This window comes from Aptenodytes patagonicus, chromosome 7 (genome assembly GCF_965638725.1).
Source record: "Aptenodytes patagonicus chromosome 7, bAptPat1.pri.cur, whole genome shotgun sequence".
NCBI classification, from domain to species: domain Eukaryota; kingdom Metazoa; phylum Chordata; class Aves; order Sphenisciformes; family Spheniscidae; genus Aptenodytes; species Aptenodytes patagonicus.
Window position 1 is genome coordinate 3,366,734 of NC_134955.1, and position 14,520 is coordinate 3,381,253.

The following is a 14,520-nucleotide window of genomic DNA, read 5'->3' on the forward strand; positions in this document are numbered from 1 at the left end:
ACACATTCAAAAGGGCATCTAACACCAGCTGTGGAGAACAAAGAAACTGTGGTCATATGGGATGAGAAATGATGTCAAAACTGCAGGTGCCCGATGTAGCAGTGAACACACAAGGCCCTTTAAAGACCATCTGAAGTATTTGTATTTAAAATGGCACTTGGCAGGCAAGCATACTCTAACCCCACAAGGAAAATAAAGCAGCCCGGTGCACAACACCACTTTGGCATTGGCTTAAGACAGCACGGGAACGGATAAATCCAGAGCTTGCAGCCAAAGGGGAATGCTGTAGTCCAGATTTCTTGGATGGAACTGAAGAGAACTGATTTGGAAGAAGTTGAGATTAGAGGAAACACTGGAGGGGAGGTGGTGAAGACAGTGATACGGATGGAAATGACAGAGTTGCAAGATGCAAAAACTGGAAGGCAACAGTAGCAAAACATGAGATGAAAATAGACTAACTTCAGGCAGAGCATCAGTGGAAAGTTAATATCCTTATTATATACTGATTTCAGGTACGTAATAAACTTTTTGTGTGTAACTTTTTTTAAGGAGAGTTATCTTAAATTTAGGGTTGTCTTCCTTTTTGATAACACAGTATTAAGTTTGTTGTGTTGTACACAGAAAAACACAAATACAGTTGTGGCAAACACTGCCAATAGTACAGCTCACAGAGAAGATGAACAGAATGAACAAAACACTAAAAAACTTGAATTTAGTAAAAAGAGTGACAGTTTACAGAAATATGTCTATCTTGGAAATGAATTGCCACAAATGTCTACTATTGCTAAAAAACTTTCAAAACCCAAATTACAAAACTAATTCCATCTAAGTAGAGTTTAATATTTCCATTATAAAAATTCACGCCATGCAAATTAAGACAAGACATTGAACTAGCATTCACACTGAACTAGATGGCACTGGATTTATTTCAGCAACACATTTTCACAATAAATTCTTTTGAATCTAGTATCTCCTCTCATAATTAGACTTTTTTTGAAAAAAGTTAGGGCTTTTAATATATTGCTAAAAAATCCAAATGAGATTTATCATAATTTCACAACAATCCTAATAAAATAAATATAAACTTACCCTGATCTTGCACTACCACATCAAATGGTAAACAAAAGGAAAATAAAACAATGAAGGAAAAATATAAAACTAGGATTAAACTGAACTCAAAGGCATACAAAACCAGACAAATAACGTATACCGTAATTTAATTCCGTAACTATAAATAGGTTTTTGTTAGTAAAGACACTGAATACTGCCCTCAGCCTGTTCGTGTGCATGCATGCAGAAATCAGAAAGATAAGCAAGCAAATAGGGATTAGAGCAACTATAAATAGAACTAGCTGTCATTGTTCCAAGCATTCAGGTAAGTGGAATTCTTTTTGCTGAATGCAGGATTTTATAAGTGAAGAGCCAGCCTCGAGAATTTGTTTTAACCCCACCCTCCTCCAATATCAAAGTAAAAAAACAATTCAGAGCAGCTTTACCACTTTTTCTTTTTAATAATAAACGTCTCAAGAAGGCAGCAAGGGATCTTTGACACTTCGTGATAATATTGATTCCTACATTCGGAATACCCGTCAGGATTCTGAAACAGCTGGATTAAAGTATATTGCTGGGATTTTTAAAATGGTAGATTTGCTTCTCATGGAAGTTCAAAGGGCCCTGCTGCTGCTCTCAGCAGTAAGAGTAATAAAACTAAACATTATGATACGTATCTTCATCAACACAGTCTTGTTTCATACCCACTTTCACCGAAATATCTGAATCATAGATACCTTCCTGTGAATAAGCACGTACCCATATTTAATAGCTAGGCAAGGCAACTTCAAACTAAAAGTTTTCATTTGTCTAATATAGACACTTGCCTTTTAAGCAACCAACAACATGCAGCCATGAGGTATACTTTAAGTAATACCAGTAAATTTTTGAAAGGCAGAATGTTTACAAAGAAAAGGCATGATTTATCTGCAACTGCCTTTTTTGCATTTATTAAAGCAAGACAGCACAGATCGTTTTACTCTAGAATGAAATTTGTTGCTGGTATTGAGAAAGATCTATACTGTTCAAAGAACAGACCTACCGCTATTTAGATATGACCAGACTAAAACTATTTATTCAACCAAAATGTGGTATGACTTTAAAGCTCTCTAGAAAAGGGAAAATACCAGATCATAATAATGTACGATTGCCTTCAGTGTAACAGTCTGAAGAAAAACAGCTGAGCCTTCTGTTATACAAACAAAACCACATTCCATCCTGACTTTTCAAACCAACACACTGCTGGTTTTCATTAGCAGTCACCAGGCATTATTCTTATTTGTTAATAGAACTTAAGTACTGCAAGAAATCGCTCTTGCAAAGAGAAAATTAGCACACTTTCTTTTCAACATTCACTATTCTGTCCTCAGAAGTAAAAAACCAAGACAGGTCTGATCTTGGTCAGCTTTTTTGACACAGAGTAAAGACAGCTGAACAGAACAGAAGCAACAAAAGTTCAAGGTATATAGCTCAGTTTTGGGCGGAAAAATGCAAAGAATGCCTGAACCTACTTAAATAAATTTGAGTGTTTCCTGTATTACCATATAAGAATCAAGTCAAGATCTCTACTAGTAGCAATATCTATTTTTCACCTATGATTATAATTATAGTCTTTGCTTCATCTCTTCTAAGCCTGGGAACAGCAAAGTGTTCAATAGATAGTCAAAAGGTGAACATTAAACTAAAGATTTTCTTGGACACATACTGAAAAAATTCTCACGACTAGCAAAAGGTAACCGCATATCTATGCCATAAAAAAAAGGCAATAGTCACAAATTATTAAAAAACAGAAAATCAGGGTTATATGGTGCAAGGAAAAAAGATTTTGCCTGTTAAAATATATGAGAGAAAATGTCAAGACAACCTCAAACAGAAGTAAAAATATTAGTGAACGCAGCAGCGGTTAGCAACACAAAAGGAAAGACTTTCAGAGTCACCTGCGAGAAAGGAACCAGCAAATGCATACAGAAGGATGTCTGTACAGAACATCTCATGCTTTCACTGTCAACTCTTTCACACTCTGGAGCAAGTAATAGCCAAAGACAATTCTGGGAAATCTTCCAAATTAATTAAACCCAAAGCAGGTATTTAATAAACAAATCTGGGGGAAGGTTTGCTAAGAGTCCATTTTTATCTCCAAGTTTGTTTATTAGAGCATTTCAACAATAAGCTTTCAGCACTGAAATTTGTTTCAAACTTACCACGACCTATGCTACTATAAATGTTCTGGAAAAAAAATAGTAAAAAAAAAAAATTCTACAGAGGCTTATTAGCCATAGCACCATACTAGGCAAAAATACCTGAAAACAAACAAAAAAAAAGAAAACAAAACATTTTTAAACAAAGCAATATCTTGACAACAGAGGATTAAAAATATTCAGTAACTTACTTTTTCTGCATTTTCCTGTTTTTTTCTGCCTGACCTCCAAGCTTGCTGAGACCTAATGCATCCTGAGAGGAACTATCTGCTTCTGCCATGCCAACTACAAAAAAAATAAACCAAAAACCAGTCTTGTTATCTTCTCAATTTTGGCCAGTTATAACTCAAAATCACTACTGCTTTCCTGAACAAAAGTATTTAATCCTTTGTAATATTACTGATCAGAAATGTACAAAGCCAAACCTCCAAGCCCATCTATCACTCTATTTTCTAGTTGAATTAATACCCATCAAAATGGTATTTAAAGACAGGAAAATCAGACTTGCATGGACTCAAATAGGTGCTGCCTAAAACCAGCTGGAGTCACACACACGTTACAACCACCTGTAAGATGAATTCTCAGTGTTCCCATATCACTTATGGTTGGTGTCAACATCAAGGGCCCCGCTTTACGCAAAGAATTACGCAAGAGAGAAAGGTAACCATAGCATTTACTAAGCCAGCTGGGTTCGTTTCAAGGGAGTTCCTTTGCGTCCAAAGTGAAGACATGACTGTTGGTGTCAATACCAACAAAAGCCTCTTTCACTTCCGATACACAGTTGAAATTTTTGCTTCACAAAACAAGCCATAACAGTTCAATAAGTTTCAATAACCTGGTACATGAGACTAAAATGACAGCAATACCTGACTCACTGACCTTGCATCTTACACTCATAAAAGGACCTAGCAGAAGATTCAGTGTCACTAGTTCCAAAAAATGCTGTACATCAGCACCAAAATAATCAGTCATAAATACGCACATACTGATACAGACATCATAAAATTCAGTCTTTCACTCTCCCTCTTACCGTGCGCAAAAAGAAAAAAAGCAAACCAACCTTGTCCTAATGTTTCCTTGCCTGTTTGTCCAGGTCGTCCCTTTTCTTTCTTGCCAAACAAGCGGCCAATAGAGGATTTGATCCCCTTCTTTTTGGGGGCTTTATGAAGGGAATCTTGGCTACTATTGCTGCTACTAGGATTACTTGTTTGCCCATCTTGCGAGCCTGTTGAGCTTTACAAAACAAGGAGTCATAAAGGAGCACATGTACACCAAATTCACTGGCATAACATAGTGAGAGACAAGTTCAGGTTTCTGTGCAGGTTAACGAAAGCTCAGTAACACTAATGACATCTAATTTCACCTTTTAATGAGTCATGAAAAGAAACCTATCTACTAAAATACATGTCATTAAACAGAAAAAACAGTGGAAACAACTAAATCATGCAGGAAAGGAAGGGTTATAATATTTATATACTACAGCATGGAACTACAAGTCAATTCTTACTTTTTTAAGAAATAAAAGTGTTTAAAGTGCAATTCAGAGAGGCCAAAGTTGACAACCCAAGTTCCTGACAAATTGAGGCAGACAATGGAAGTTTGAAATACTTGAGTGGAATCCATCTCAGATACTTAGGCACTTTGTAAAGAAAGTCTGTCAATCAAAATGATGGCAATTCTGCAACTTATTTCTAAATTTATAGCTAAATTCCTACCTGTGAAAGACGACTGGAATTGTACATCTTTCATTTCCTAAACATGAAGCAAACTTAATGCAGACCTTGAGTACCAGAAGAATTCTTCACATAAAGCCATTTCTGATCATTAACAAAATCTGTATTCTTGTTGTTTATGTAACATAGTCATCCATTTATGTGTTCATTCTCTTTACTTTCGAGAAACGCTTCAATATCTAAACTAAAATCCTACAGGCTGAACAGCTTTGCAGTTTTAGGATTTTATTCTGATGATCTGAAACACTGAGTTACTGGTAGGTCTGACTTATTCACAGCTACTTACTTTCTTATGTCCCTGATATCTTCATGGCTCACTGTATGCAAAGCTCCTTTTTGGACTCTGTCCAAACGCAAAGATCGAGGTGAAGAAGGTGGTGATGTCTCACATTTTATTGTGGTTTTATCATCTCGTACCTCTTCTCTAGAAGCTGGAGACTAACGGAAAATGAATGAAAACTTGAGGGGTTAGTTGGAAATGCCAAAACACAAATGCAATATCAACGCTACACAACATATTGAAAGGAAAAATCAATTATTTCAGTGTTAAAGGAGTACTCTTGCCCTTACCATTCTGCAGTTGCCTATTTTTTGTTTGACTTCTTTCTGGATTTTCTGTTACCTTCAGTGACAAACTACTAAATGTCAGTCTTAGCTAGTTAAATGAGCAAGTAGCACTCATCTTTTTTTCATTCATAGAGTTAAGAACTAAAGTAATGTCTTCAGCACCATAAAACGAATATACCCAACTTCAGTTTAAGCAAGTGCAAAGACAGAAAACCAAAGTCCTGTGAAAAGAACGCATCTTGATTCTCACTGTTATGTGTTTAGACAATCATTAGCAAGATTACCAATTCTATGAAGTCAGTTTCTACATACCTGTCACTATGGCTTATCTCAAAGTTCAAATAACAGAAATTAAGACTTATTTGTGTGTGCACTAACAGATCTTTAAAATTAAATATTGTTTCATGAAGGCTGCAAAATAGTGGTTACAAACAGAAAGCAACACAACAGTCCCCCACACCAGCAAAAAAAGCCAAACAAAAAACCCACAAAACAAAACAAACCCATACTTATGTTAAGAAGATAAACCATTTTATGTTTAACATCAAAGAGCATATAATCTTGCTTTATTATAGGGTTAGCCTGCAAATGCTTTCTTTTATGTTTCTGTTATCCATTAATGAGTTTGGGGACAGGGAAGGAGATGAAGGGGCACACCAGTAAATAAAGAGTTTTACCTTTCTACGGTGTTTCCTTAAATCACTAGGCTGACAGATGCATGCAAAGAAAAGAAATTTAGAAAAGCCATATTTACTGTAAACTGTAGCACAGACTGAAACAACTAGTACACACAAAACATATTAGGGAGACTATAAATAACAATTACAGCAATAGCACAGAGAAAGATACAGAGTATGAAGTACTCTTCAAATCACAGATTACTTAAATGTATCCCTGAAGAGGGGAAAAGGAAGGAAAAAAAAAAAATCAAGACTTATAGTTGGTTATCTACAAAAGTACCGTAGATATTTCAATGTATCGGTACCACAGGCAAATTAGCACACAAAACGTGCATTACCTTCAGCAAGAAAAACCGTAAAGCACATGGGGGCGTAAGGTGTTGCTTTTAAAAAGTGAAAGGATTTCCAGTCATATGTCAAGGACTTGCCTTGAACTATATAACCTACATGGTAGCCACAGCAGGCTATTTAATATGTTGTCTGTGCTAGTCCCTTCTCACAACTTAGCAATTTCCGCAGTTGCTTCCTACATAGCATAAAAAGCAGCCATACTTTAACACTGTGAAAGACAGAGTGCCAACAATAGCTGATTTCTATACAGTAACAGTATTCTGTTCTTTCCACTAAGTTTAAAGTGCTGGAATGTTTGAGCAAGAGACTACCACCAGTTTTATTTTATCCTCCATCCACTCCAGAAGTCACTGTATCTCAATTCCTAGGTACTTCCCATCTCTGCCAGTGCACAGAGCAAGGCAGCAACCCTGAGTTACATGAACAAGTTATCAAGTTATTCGGACTGATGCTGACAAAAGTTTAATTGAGGTAACTTGCTTAATAATTATCACTGTATTTGGACACAAATTATTTCAAGAGACTGTAACCAAAATAAAGTCAGTCCCCTTCAAAGTTTGGCGGGGGAGTTGTGTGTTCTTTCCCTCCCACAAATGACAACTTTTAATAATTTTTTATTTCAAATACATGCAAACTATGCAGCATTAATGTGCAAAATTTTGTTCAACCTGACCGTAGAGTATTATGTTAATAAATCATAAGTTCATAGAATCATAGAAGAGTTTGGGTTGGAAGGGACCTTTAAAGATCATCTAGTCCCTCCAAGTTCTTAGATAAAGCGCAGACAACTCCTTTTATCCTTGCTGGATCTTTCATCTATTAAACCTGATAACCCATAAAAACGAAAATGTTTACCATATGGAATGAAAACGGTCCACAAGAACTGTTCCAGAGAGCTGTAGGTTTCACAGTTTATTATGTTGATGCTTTTTAATTAATTTTAATCATGGGGGGGGTTCAGCTAACTGAACTGCCTAACACCACCACTGCGGTTAGCATTAAGCTAATGTTGCCATCATGCTCAAACTAATGCAACTTTCTACTAAAACGTCGAAAAAAAATCCCCACAAGAACTCATTCAGTCTGATAATTCATGATAGCCGTTCCAAAAGTTTCTAGGAAGCTCTTGTTCTGTAATTCTAGAAGCACAGCTTCTTGTTTTCATGCTTTCACAAATCAGTTGCCAGGTACTAAAACGTCAGACCAATGCAACTGCAAACAATGGATCAAGTGCCTTTGAGTTACAATTGTTATGATCTAAAGTGAACTTAATTATTTTACTTTTGTTCAGTTACATTAGATTTTAACGTAAGACACATTCTTCTGATCTAGTTTTCATGAAAATAGCTACTTAAATTTGCATAGGGTTTTCTGTAAGAGAAGTACTTAGCTTAATTACTTATTACTGTGAAAAGTTAGAATATAAAGCACTCCACATTTTGAAATTTTTTAGTTTCTGTAAAAGAAGTGTGCTTGACCCTGGATATACAGCTAGAGCTAGTATAATCTTTTTTTTTTTTAAATGCAAGAAAGGCGATTCCTTTTTATGAAAAAAAAAAAAAAAAAGACTTTTTGGTATATGTACACATTCCTTTTAAAAAGCCAGCAAAAGTAGTTAGCCACAATACTTGTTTTTAAACACTCCTATAAGAGACCAAAATGAGCCAAGTCAGTCATTTACAGTCCACCTGCTCCTAGAGCAATGGGTAGCATTCCTTGTCTACCAATTGGTATGGCATAGGCATGATACAAGTGCAGTAATCCAAGACAGTAAGGTATACTAAGTATGGTGTTGCATGTACAATTAATAAGTATAGTTTCCAAACGCACATGCAAATCTGGATAAAAAGTAATGTATATAGAGCTAAGTTAGAGAAGGACCTTTTCCTGGAGCATGCTTGCAAATAAATACGTGTATCCAAGATGCTCCTTAGTGAAAGGTATTCCAAATACGAGAAACTTTTTACATAAATGTTAAGTAAATCTAACAAAAAAGTGGAAAAGTTGTGTCTTGCTTTTACAGATAGGTTTACATGCATAAAGCAGCTCCTAGAAGGATTAATTTTTCTAAGCAGTCATATGAATGCCAAAAGAATGGATCCATCTTTCTCTACTCGCTGAACTGCTAAGCCCAAGCTACTACTTCATCAGCTACTAGGTCTAACAGATACTTCTTTTACCTACCAGTCTTAATAGGCTAAAACAAGGCACTAGCACTCATTAAAACAGCTGTGATACCTTCACAACCGTCAAGACTAATGCAATATATGCAAATCTCTTTTTAGCTGAGTATTTAGTGGAATAGTGGACTGCTAAAAATCAAGTTCAAAGCAGAGGGAGAAACTGCTTGCTGTACCAGGGGTTGAAAAGAAAACATTATTTCTTCTAGGAAGAGGAGTCAGAAGAAAGACCATAACAACAGAAGGAATACTTAGGCATGAGATGTTGACCAAATAATAGACTTGAGTTCTGAACGTTTTTCCTAATCATTATGACTGTATCTTACACTTTTTATAGAAGTTGAAAGGAAGCAGTAGAAAAACCTAGAGAAAGGAAAAATACAGCTGAGTAAGAAGGAGAGGAAGGGGAAATCAAACCACCCATTTCCTAGAGAAAAGGAACACTTTTCTGAAAAATTAAAGTTAATGGATACTTACCAGTGTCATGATACCTAGTCTGTCCACTTCCCGAGCTGGACTATGTGGAATCCGCCTTGGGGTAGAGCGGCCACTGCCAGGCGGGGAAGAACCAGCAAGTGAACCACTTGCATAGGGAGGAGGAATGGAGCTCATGGACCGGAATCGGCCATGGGCATCCAAACTTCCACTACCCACTCTGCTTTCAATCTCCTCTGCACGCTGCTCTGTGTTTTCCTTTTCTTCTTGTATAAGTCTAAAAGAAAAAAGTTTCAAAGGAACATGAGATTCAAACAAGTACCATATAAACAGAAAGGCTGACTCAGGCATTAGAAAGCAGCAGCACTTGGCAGACAAAACAGCTACACTGAAAAATCTTCTAATCCAATCTGAAAAAAAAGTGGTAAACACCACTGCTATCACCATCATGCAGGGATTTCTGTCAAACTAGTAATACACAATCCCTTCCGTAAATGGGACTGAAGACAAAGAACCTGAAAAGAGTACTTAGAAGTAACTAGTTTGCTTATGCCTGTCAACCCGCAGGAAACTGAATGGGCAACCACCATTTTCCGAGTAACCACACAAAAAGGATTTCTAGTGTCACAGAAATTCATTTTCATCAAAACCTTAACAGCAGATAGATCATACCTAATCTCTTTGTTGATTGCATCCAACTGTTCTTGAAGCATCATGGCCAAAGTCTGAGCATCAGCCTGACCACTTGGTGACAGCAGATCAACTGAACTGAATATAGTCTCCCTATCATCCTCAACATCAGACACATCAACGTCGCTTTCAAATGCTTGTGCCACATTTGCCAATACACTTGCTTGCTGGGCTCGCTCCCAGTCCTGCTCGTTCAGAGTTTGAACCTAAGAGAATTAATAAAAAAAAAATCCAAACTCAAATGGGAAAAACATGACATTTCTACTGTTTTTCAAGACGTTTAAAATAATTTTTAAAAAGCCCACTTACATGCTGGATGCATCCATCAAGATAGCAATGTTTAGAGAAATGTAAAAAAAAAAGCTATAGTGTAGAAAACTTCGCACCTTACAGTTAAGTGAAATTTAAAAATGCACAGTCCCATATCTTGGCTATATGTACTCTAAATTATGGCAGAATTTTGATATCAAATCCAATGAGAATTTTGGAATCAGCTTTATGTAATGCGAACTTACGTGTCCTGAAAGGGACTTCAAATTGCTTGCAGAACAGTAACGTGATAGATATTTTATGTATAGGCACAGAAGTAGGACTGTTTCAACTTATATTTTACAGGCTTATCACACGTAAAACAAATTGGACTTCAAAATCCCAGTTTTGCAATTATTTGTTAACAATTAAAAAGACTCGTAGCTGTGCATTAGTTAGTAAAACGGGATACATAAGATCCAGCAGTTTCATTGCCAGGTACCCCTATTCTAAGAACTCCTTGCAATAGATCAGCCTCATCTAATCTGCTTAGTTGCCAAAGTTTTATTTTTATTTTAATTTCAGAGTTCTATTACCTTTGAAGGCTCATCTCTGAGCGCTGCCAAGCGTCCTTTCTGGGGACGCCTTAACACTGATGAGGTGCCATAGGAGTCTGTATGACTGTCAACCACAGACGAAGATGTCATAGGGTACCTGAAGTCTGGTCGGCTAGAACACAAAGAAACATTTTATCCTTACGAAGGCAGGGGGAAACAAACCAAAAAACCCACCCAAATGATTCCTATTGTCCCACCAGTGCCATTTTTTCTAAGCACTATAAAAACTGCTTTATATGCTCTATAAAGAATACGTTTTATAGCTATGACTAAAGTGTTTTCAGTTATAATAGACAAAATTACATTTTGCAAAGTGACTTTAAAGAAATTAGAAAAACTGAACTGGAATTAAGTGCTGATACCTATGATGAAGTGATGTGGCTCTGAGTCTCACTTGGTCATTTTCAGCTCTTAATGCTTCAACGTTTAATACAAGTTGATCCTGTAAAAATAAACAGATAAAATACATAACAATATGCTTAAAAAAAAAAATCAGTGTCAAATACCAATTTATAAACTAACATTGAGGGGTTTTTATCTCATTTTTACGAAACTCAGAAATAACAGATTTTAAAACATATCCTTCAATGACTTAAAATGTAAAAATTATTTTTGCTACACACAATACAGCACCACCACAAAAGGGCATTCAGGAATAATTCTGTTGCCTCTCTACACTGTGACTCTAGGTAATGACAACGTGTATTTTAAAAACAGCTACTAAATAAAATTCACATATTACTAGCTTTACTACAATTAAGTGATAACGTTTAATAAGAAACAAGAAGATTTTTCAAGTGCTGTGCACAAAAGGTTCTAAATGCATTCACCTTTAACTTTTGACATTTTTACATGCTCTAGAAACTCAGAATTTAACAACAGAGAAATCCAACGAATGAGAAAACAATGAAAAAGTAATAAAAGTGGCTGATGATGAACATCTGTGCCTTGTGTGGAAACTGCTGGCCTACACACACAAAAATTCAAAGCGCATTCTGCAAAATATCCTGAATGCGTTCTTCATTTTATTACAGAAGCACATCCTCTACGGTTTGGCCTAGCTACTTACTAGAATGATTTGGGGAGATGCAGTACACCTGTGATTTAATAAGCAATAACAAGTATTATTTCAGAACAGATAGCGTGACCACAAAATCAATTGCCACTGCTTAAGGATGCAAAGAAATGAAAGGCCCCACCACTATTATTCAAGAAGGGAAATTGTCAGTTCCAGGACAAGCAAAACACCAGACAGCTGCTATTGCAAAGGAACAGCCAAGTCTAATAAATATTTCTCTCCCTGCCCCCCAATTCTTAAAACTTTAAAAAAAAATTTTTATCAGTTGAACAAGCATTTCACGATACCCAATGCTTTAAGAAAAAACTTAGGGGAAAATACCCAACGTTAAAAGTATTTCTCTTTTCTTTTTAGTGTTCAAGGTCATAAGTACAACAGTATAAAAATTCTACACAATCGTCAAACTTCGGCAAATTTCCAATATATCCAGCCACTTTACATATTCAGAAGCGTGTTAAGTCTTTGAGTAAAAAGCTATGTATTACCTAGAAAATCACCATAGCGCTGAGGCACACAATACCATAAAATGAGCAGTAACAGCTCCCTACTTTTAAACAGACGAGGTAATGTTAAGTTTTATGGGGGAATTCAAATCTGGTCCTGCCAGATAGCAATGAAGCAATTATTTTCCAATATAATATTTCAGAAATGTGTATTATACCTTTTCATGCTGAAGTTCCTCTATTTGTTTTTTTGCATTTTCAATTTCTCGAAGAAGTGAATTCTAAAATAAAATGTATCACAAATAATGTTACTTATAGAAGCTTTCAACTCTTAAACCATAACCAAGATGAGTATCAAAAAGTTTCAGTTAACACTATACAGATGCATCTTAAGTTACAGATACTTTATTGCTTACATCATTTCACTTTGATTATAGTTGAACGTTTATCCTTTCAGGTGTACAGCCCTCTAAATAACGGATTTAGTAATAGTACAAGTTCTACAAAAATTTAATACCAATACCAGCGTTTTAAAGCTCCGTTTGACAAAACTGGTAAAAAAAAAAGGAATAATTAGGCAGCTAAAATAATTCAAAGTAATTCACTGAGTGGTTACTAAGGCATTACTGTCTGTTATCATTAGGTTTTCATTTTATTTTCACTTGCCTTACCTACAAAATTACTACACAGTAATTTCTTGGATGCACTGTACCTCCGGAATGCAACACTCACTGACTTACAGGCCTTCATTAACATCAGAGCTGTCATCTTTACAGTTATACCATGACTTCTAAACAACTCCAGTAAATATAAATACTTATGACTACTACAATCTCTTTACTCAAAGCAGTTTCCAAATTCAGACTAAGAATCATCTGAGAATTAAGAAACATTTGAGAGCTACAACAATCAATTTCAACCACTGTACTTGACTGTAGTATGTGATACCAAGAAAAACGTCAGAGATTCCCCCTTCTAATAGGAAACTTATAACTGGGTCATTTCCTTTTCCTTTTCCACCATTGCCAAGAAGTTCTGCTAAACACATTTCCTTGAGGTAAGTAATACCATTACTTGCATCTTAAATGTGTAATAAAGTTTCATATGTGAACAAACAAATCATTCCGGGGAAAAAAGCCCAAGTGATCAGAAGAAAGTCTTAAAATTTTACCTGTGTGTTTCTTTCCAACTTATCATAAAAGAATGAGCTGGAAGCCACAGCAAGAATACTTTTCTAGACGCTGTTACTTACAGTGAAGGGCAACTAGATTTTCCTCATTATTCATGAACATAGTTAGGGTTTGGAGAGTAAAGGGGAGTTAGGGTTAACCCTAAGACACCCCTGCAATAGTCAAGCATTTAAAAAAAAAATTGTGGTCAGCTGTTTTTCAGAAATTGAATTTATAAAGACTGTTAGAACAACCTTGTTGATGTCATAACAAGGCCCATAACAAGAATTTCTGAAGTATTAGGAGCAGCTGGTGATCTTGAAAACAGCAATGTTAACTAAAAACCACAAGACAAAGTTTGCAGCCTTAGATGCCAGACGATAAGCACCTTTATCATTAACTCAAAGGACGAGAATCGGTAGGACCTACATTTGTTCTGCAGCACCCAATTCCTCTCAGCTCCAAGAGTGCAAAAGCAGGGAAAAGAACAAACTAAATTTTTGTAATGATCTGAGGGGAGCACAGTCCTGGAATTCTGGAAAGAGACGTCAGATACCTGACTGATGGTTTAGGGATGAGAACTGAGTTGACATGAATGCAAGAGAAAGTAAACATCTATTAAAGTCTGAATACATCATTATATATTGCAGCTGAAGCATTTTATTGCCATGACTTTAAAACAAAAGCCACTCAGCTTTTATTGAAACATTTCCCCAGATGGTCATTTCACCCTCCAGTAAAAGAAACTAAGTATTTTTTTAATCCAAGACAAAGCAGTTCAAAGTCAGCATCAAGCAAAGTGCTACTTTAGAAGACACTGCTTTGTTCGATGCAGAGTAAGGGAATCCTCAAAGACATGCACGGAAGAAAAATCTGTCATGACCTAGATCCAAAAGCAGAAGGCGAAGAAACAGAGTAAAATATGTCACAAGTTAGAAGATTAATTGAATACAGGGGAAAGCTCTGTGATGTGCATTGACAACCCAGGGAACAGTCCCTTTACATTCATATAACCTGTCTCAAAATGATCTCCCTGCGAAGAAAATGCAAGATTGTTTCAACTTGCAAGAATCCCACAAT

At 36.1% G+C, this 14,520-nt stretch overlaps 1 protein-coding gene across 9 annotated transcripts in view; it reads right to left on the reverse strand.

Moving 5' to 3' along the window:
- PPFIA1 (PPFI scaffold protein A1) overlaps positions 1 to 14,520 on the reverse strand; it is a 61,098-nt gene that overhangs the window by 17,427 nt on the left and 29,151 nt on the right. For 5 of the 9 annotated variants that reach the window (XM_076343782.1, XM_076343784.1, XM_076343781.1 and 2 more), the window contains exons 12-20: positions 12,490 to 12,552; positions 11,113 to 11,192; positions 10,730 to 10,862; positions 9,867 to 10,090; positions 9,237 to 9,471; positions 6,226 to 6,255; positions 5,268 to 5,419; positions 4,309 to 4,481; positions 3,440 to 3,533 (exon numbers count right to left, since the gene is read on the reverse strand). In XM_076343782.1, coding sequence (XP_076199897.1) covers positions 3,440 to 3,533; positions 4,309 to 4,481; positions 5,268 to 5,419; positions 6,226 to 6,255; positions 9,237 to 9,471; positions 9,867 to 10,090; positions 10,730 to 10,862; positions 11,113 to 11,192; positions 12,490 to 12,552 — 1,184 coding nt within the window. The remainder of the gene's footprint in view (positions 1 to 3,439; positions 3,534 to 4,308; positions 4,482 to 5,267; positions 5,420 to 6,225; positions 6,256 to 9,236; positions 9,472 to 9,866; positions 10,091 to 10,729; positions 10,863 to 11,112; positions 11,193 to 12,489; positions 12,553 to 14,520) is intronic. The other 4 variants (XM_076343785.1, XM_076343783.1, XM_076343789.1 and 1 more) reach the window with 1 other exon arrangement.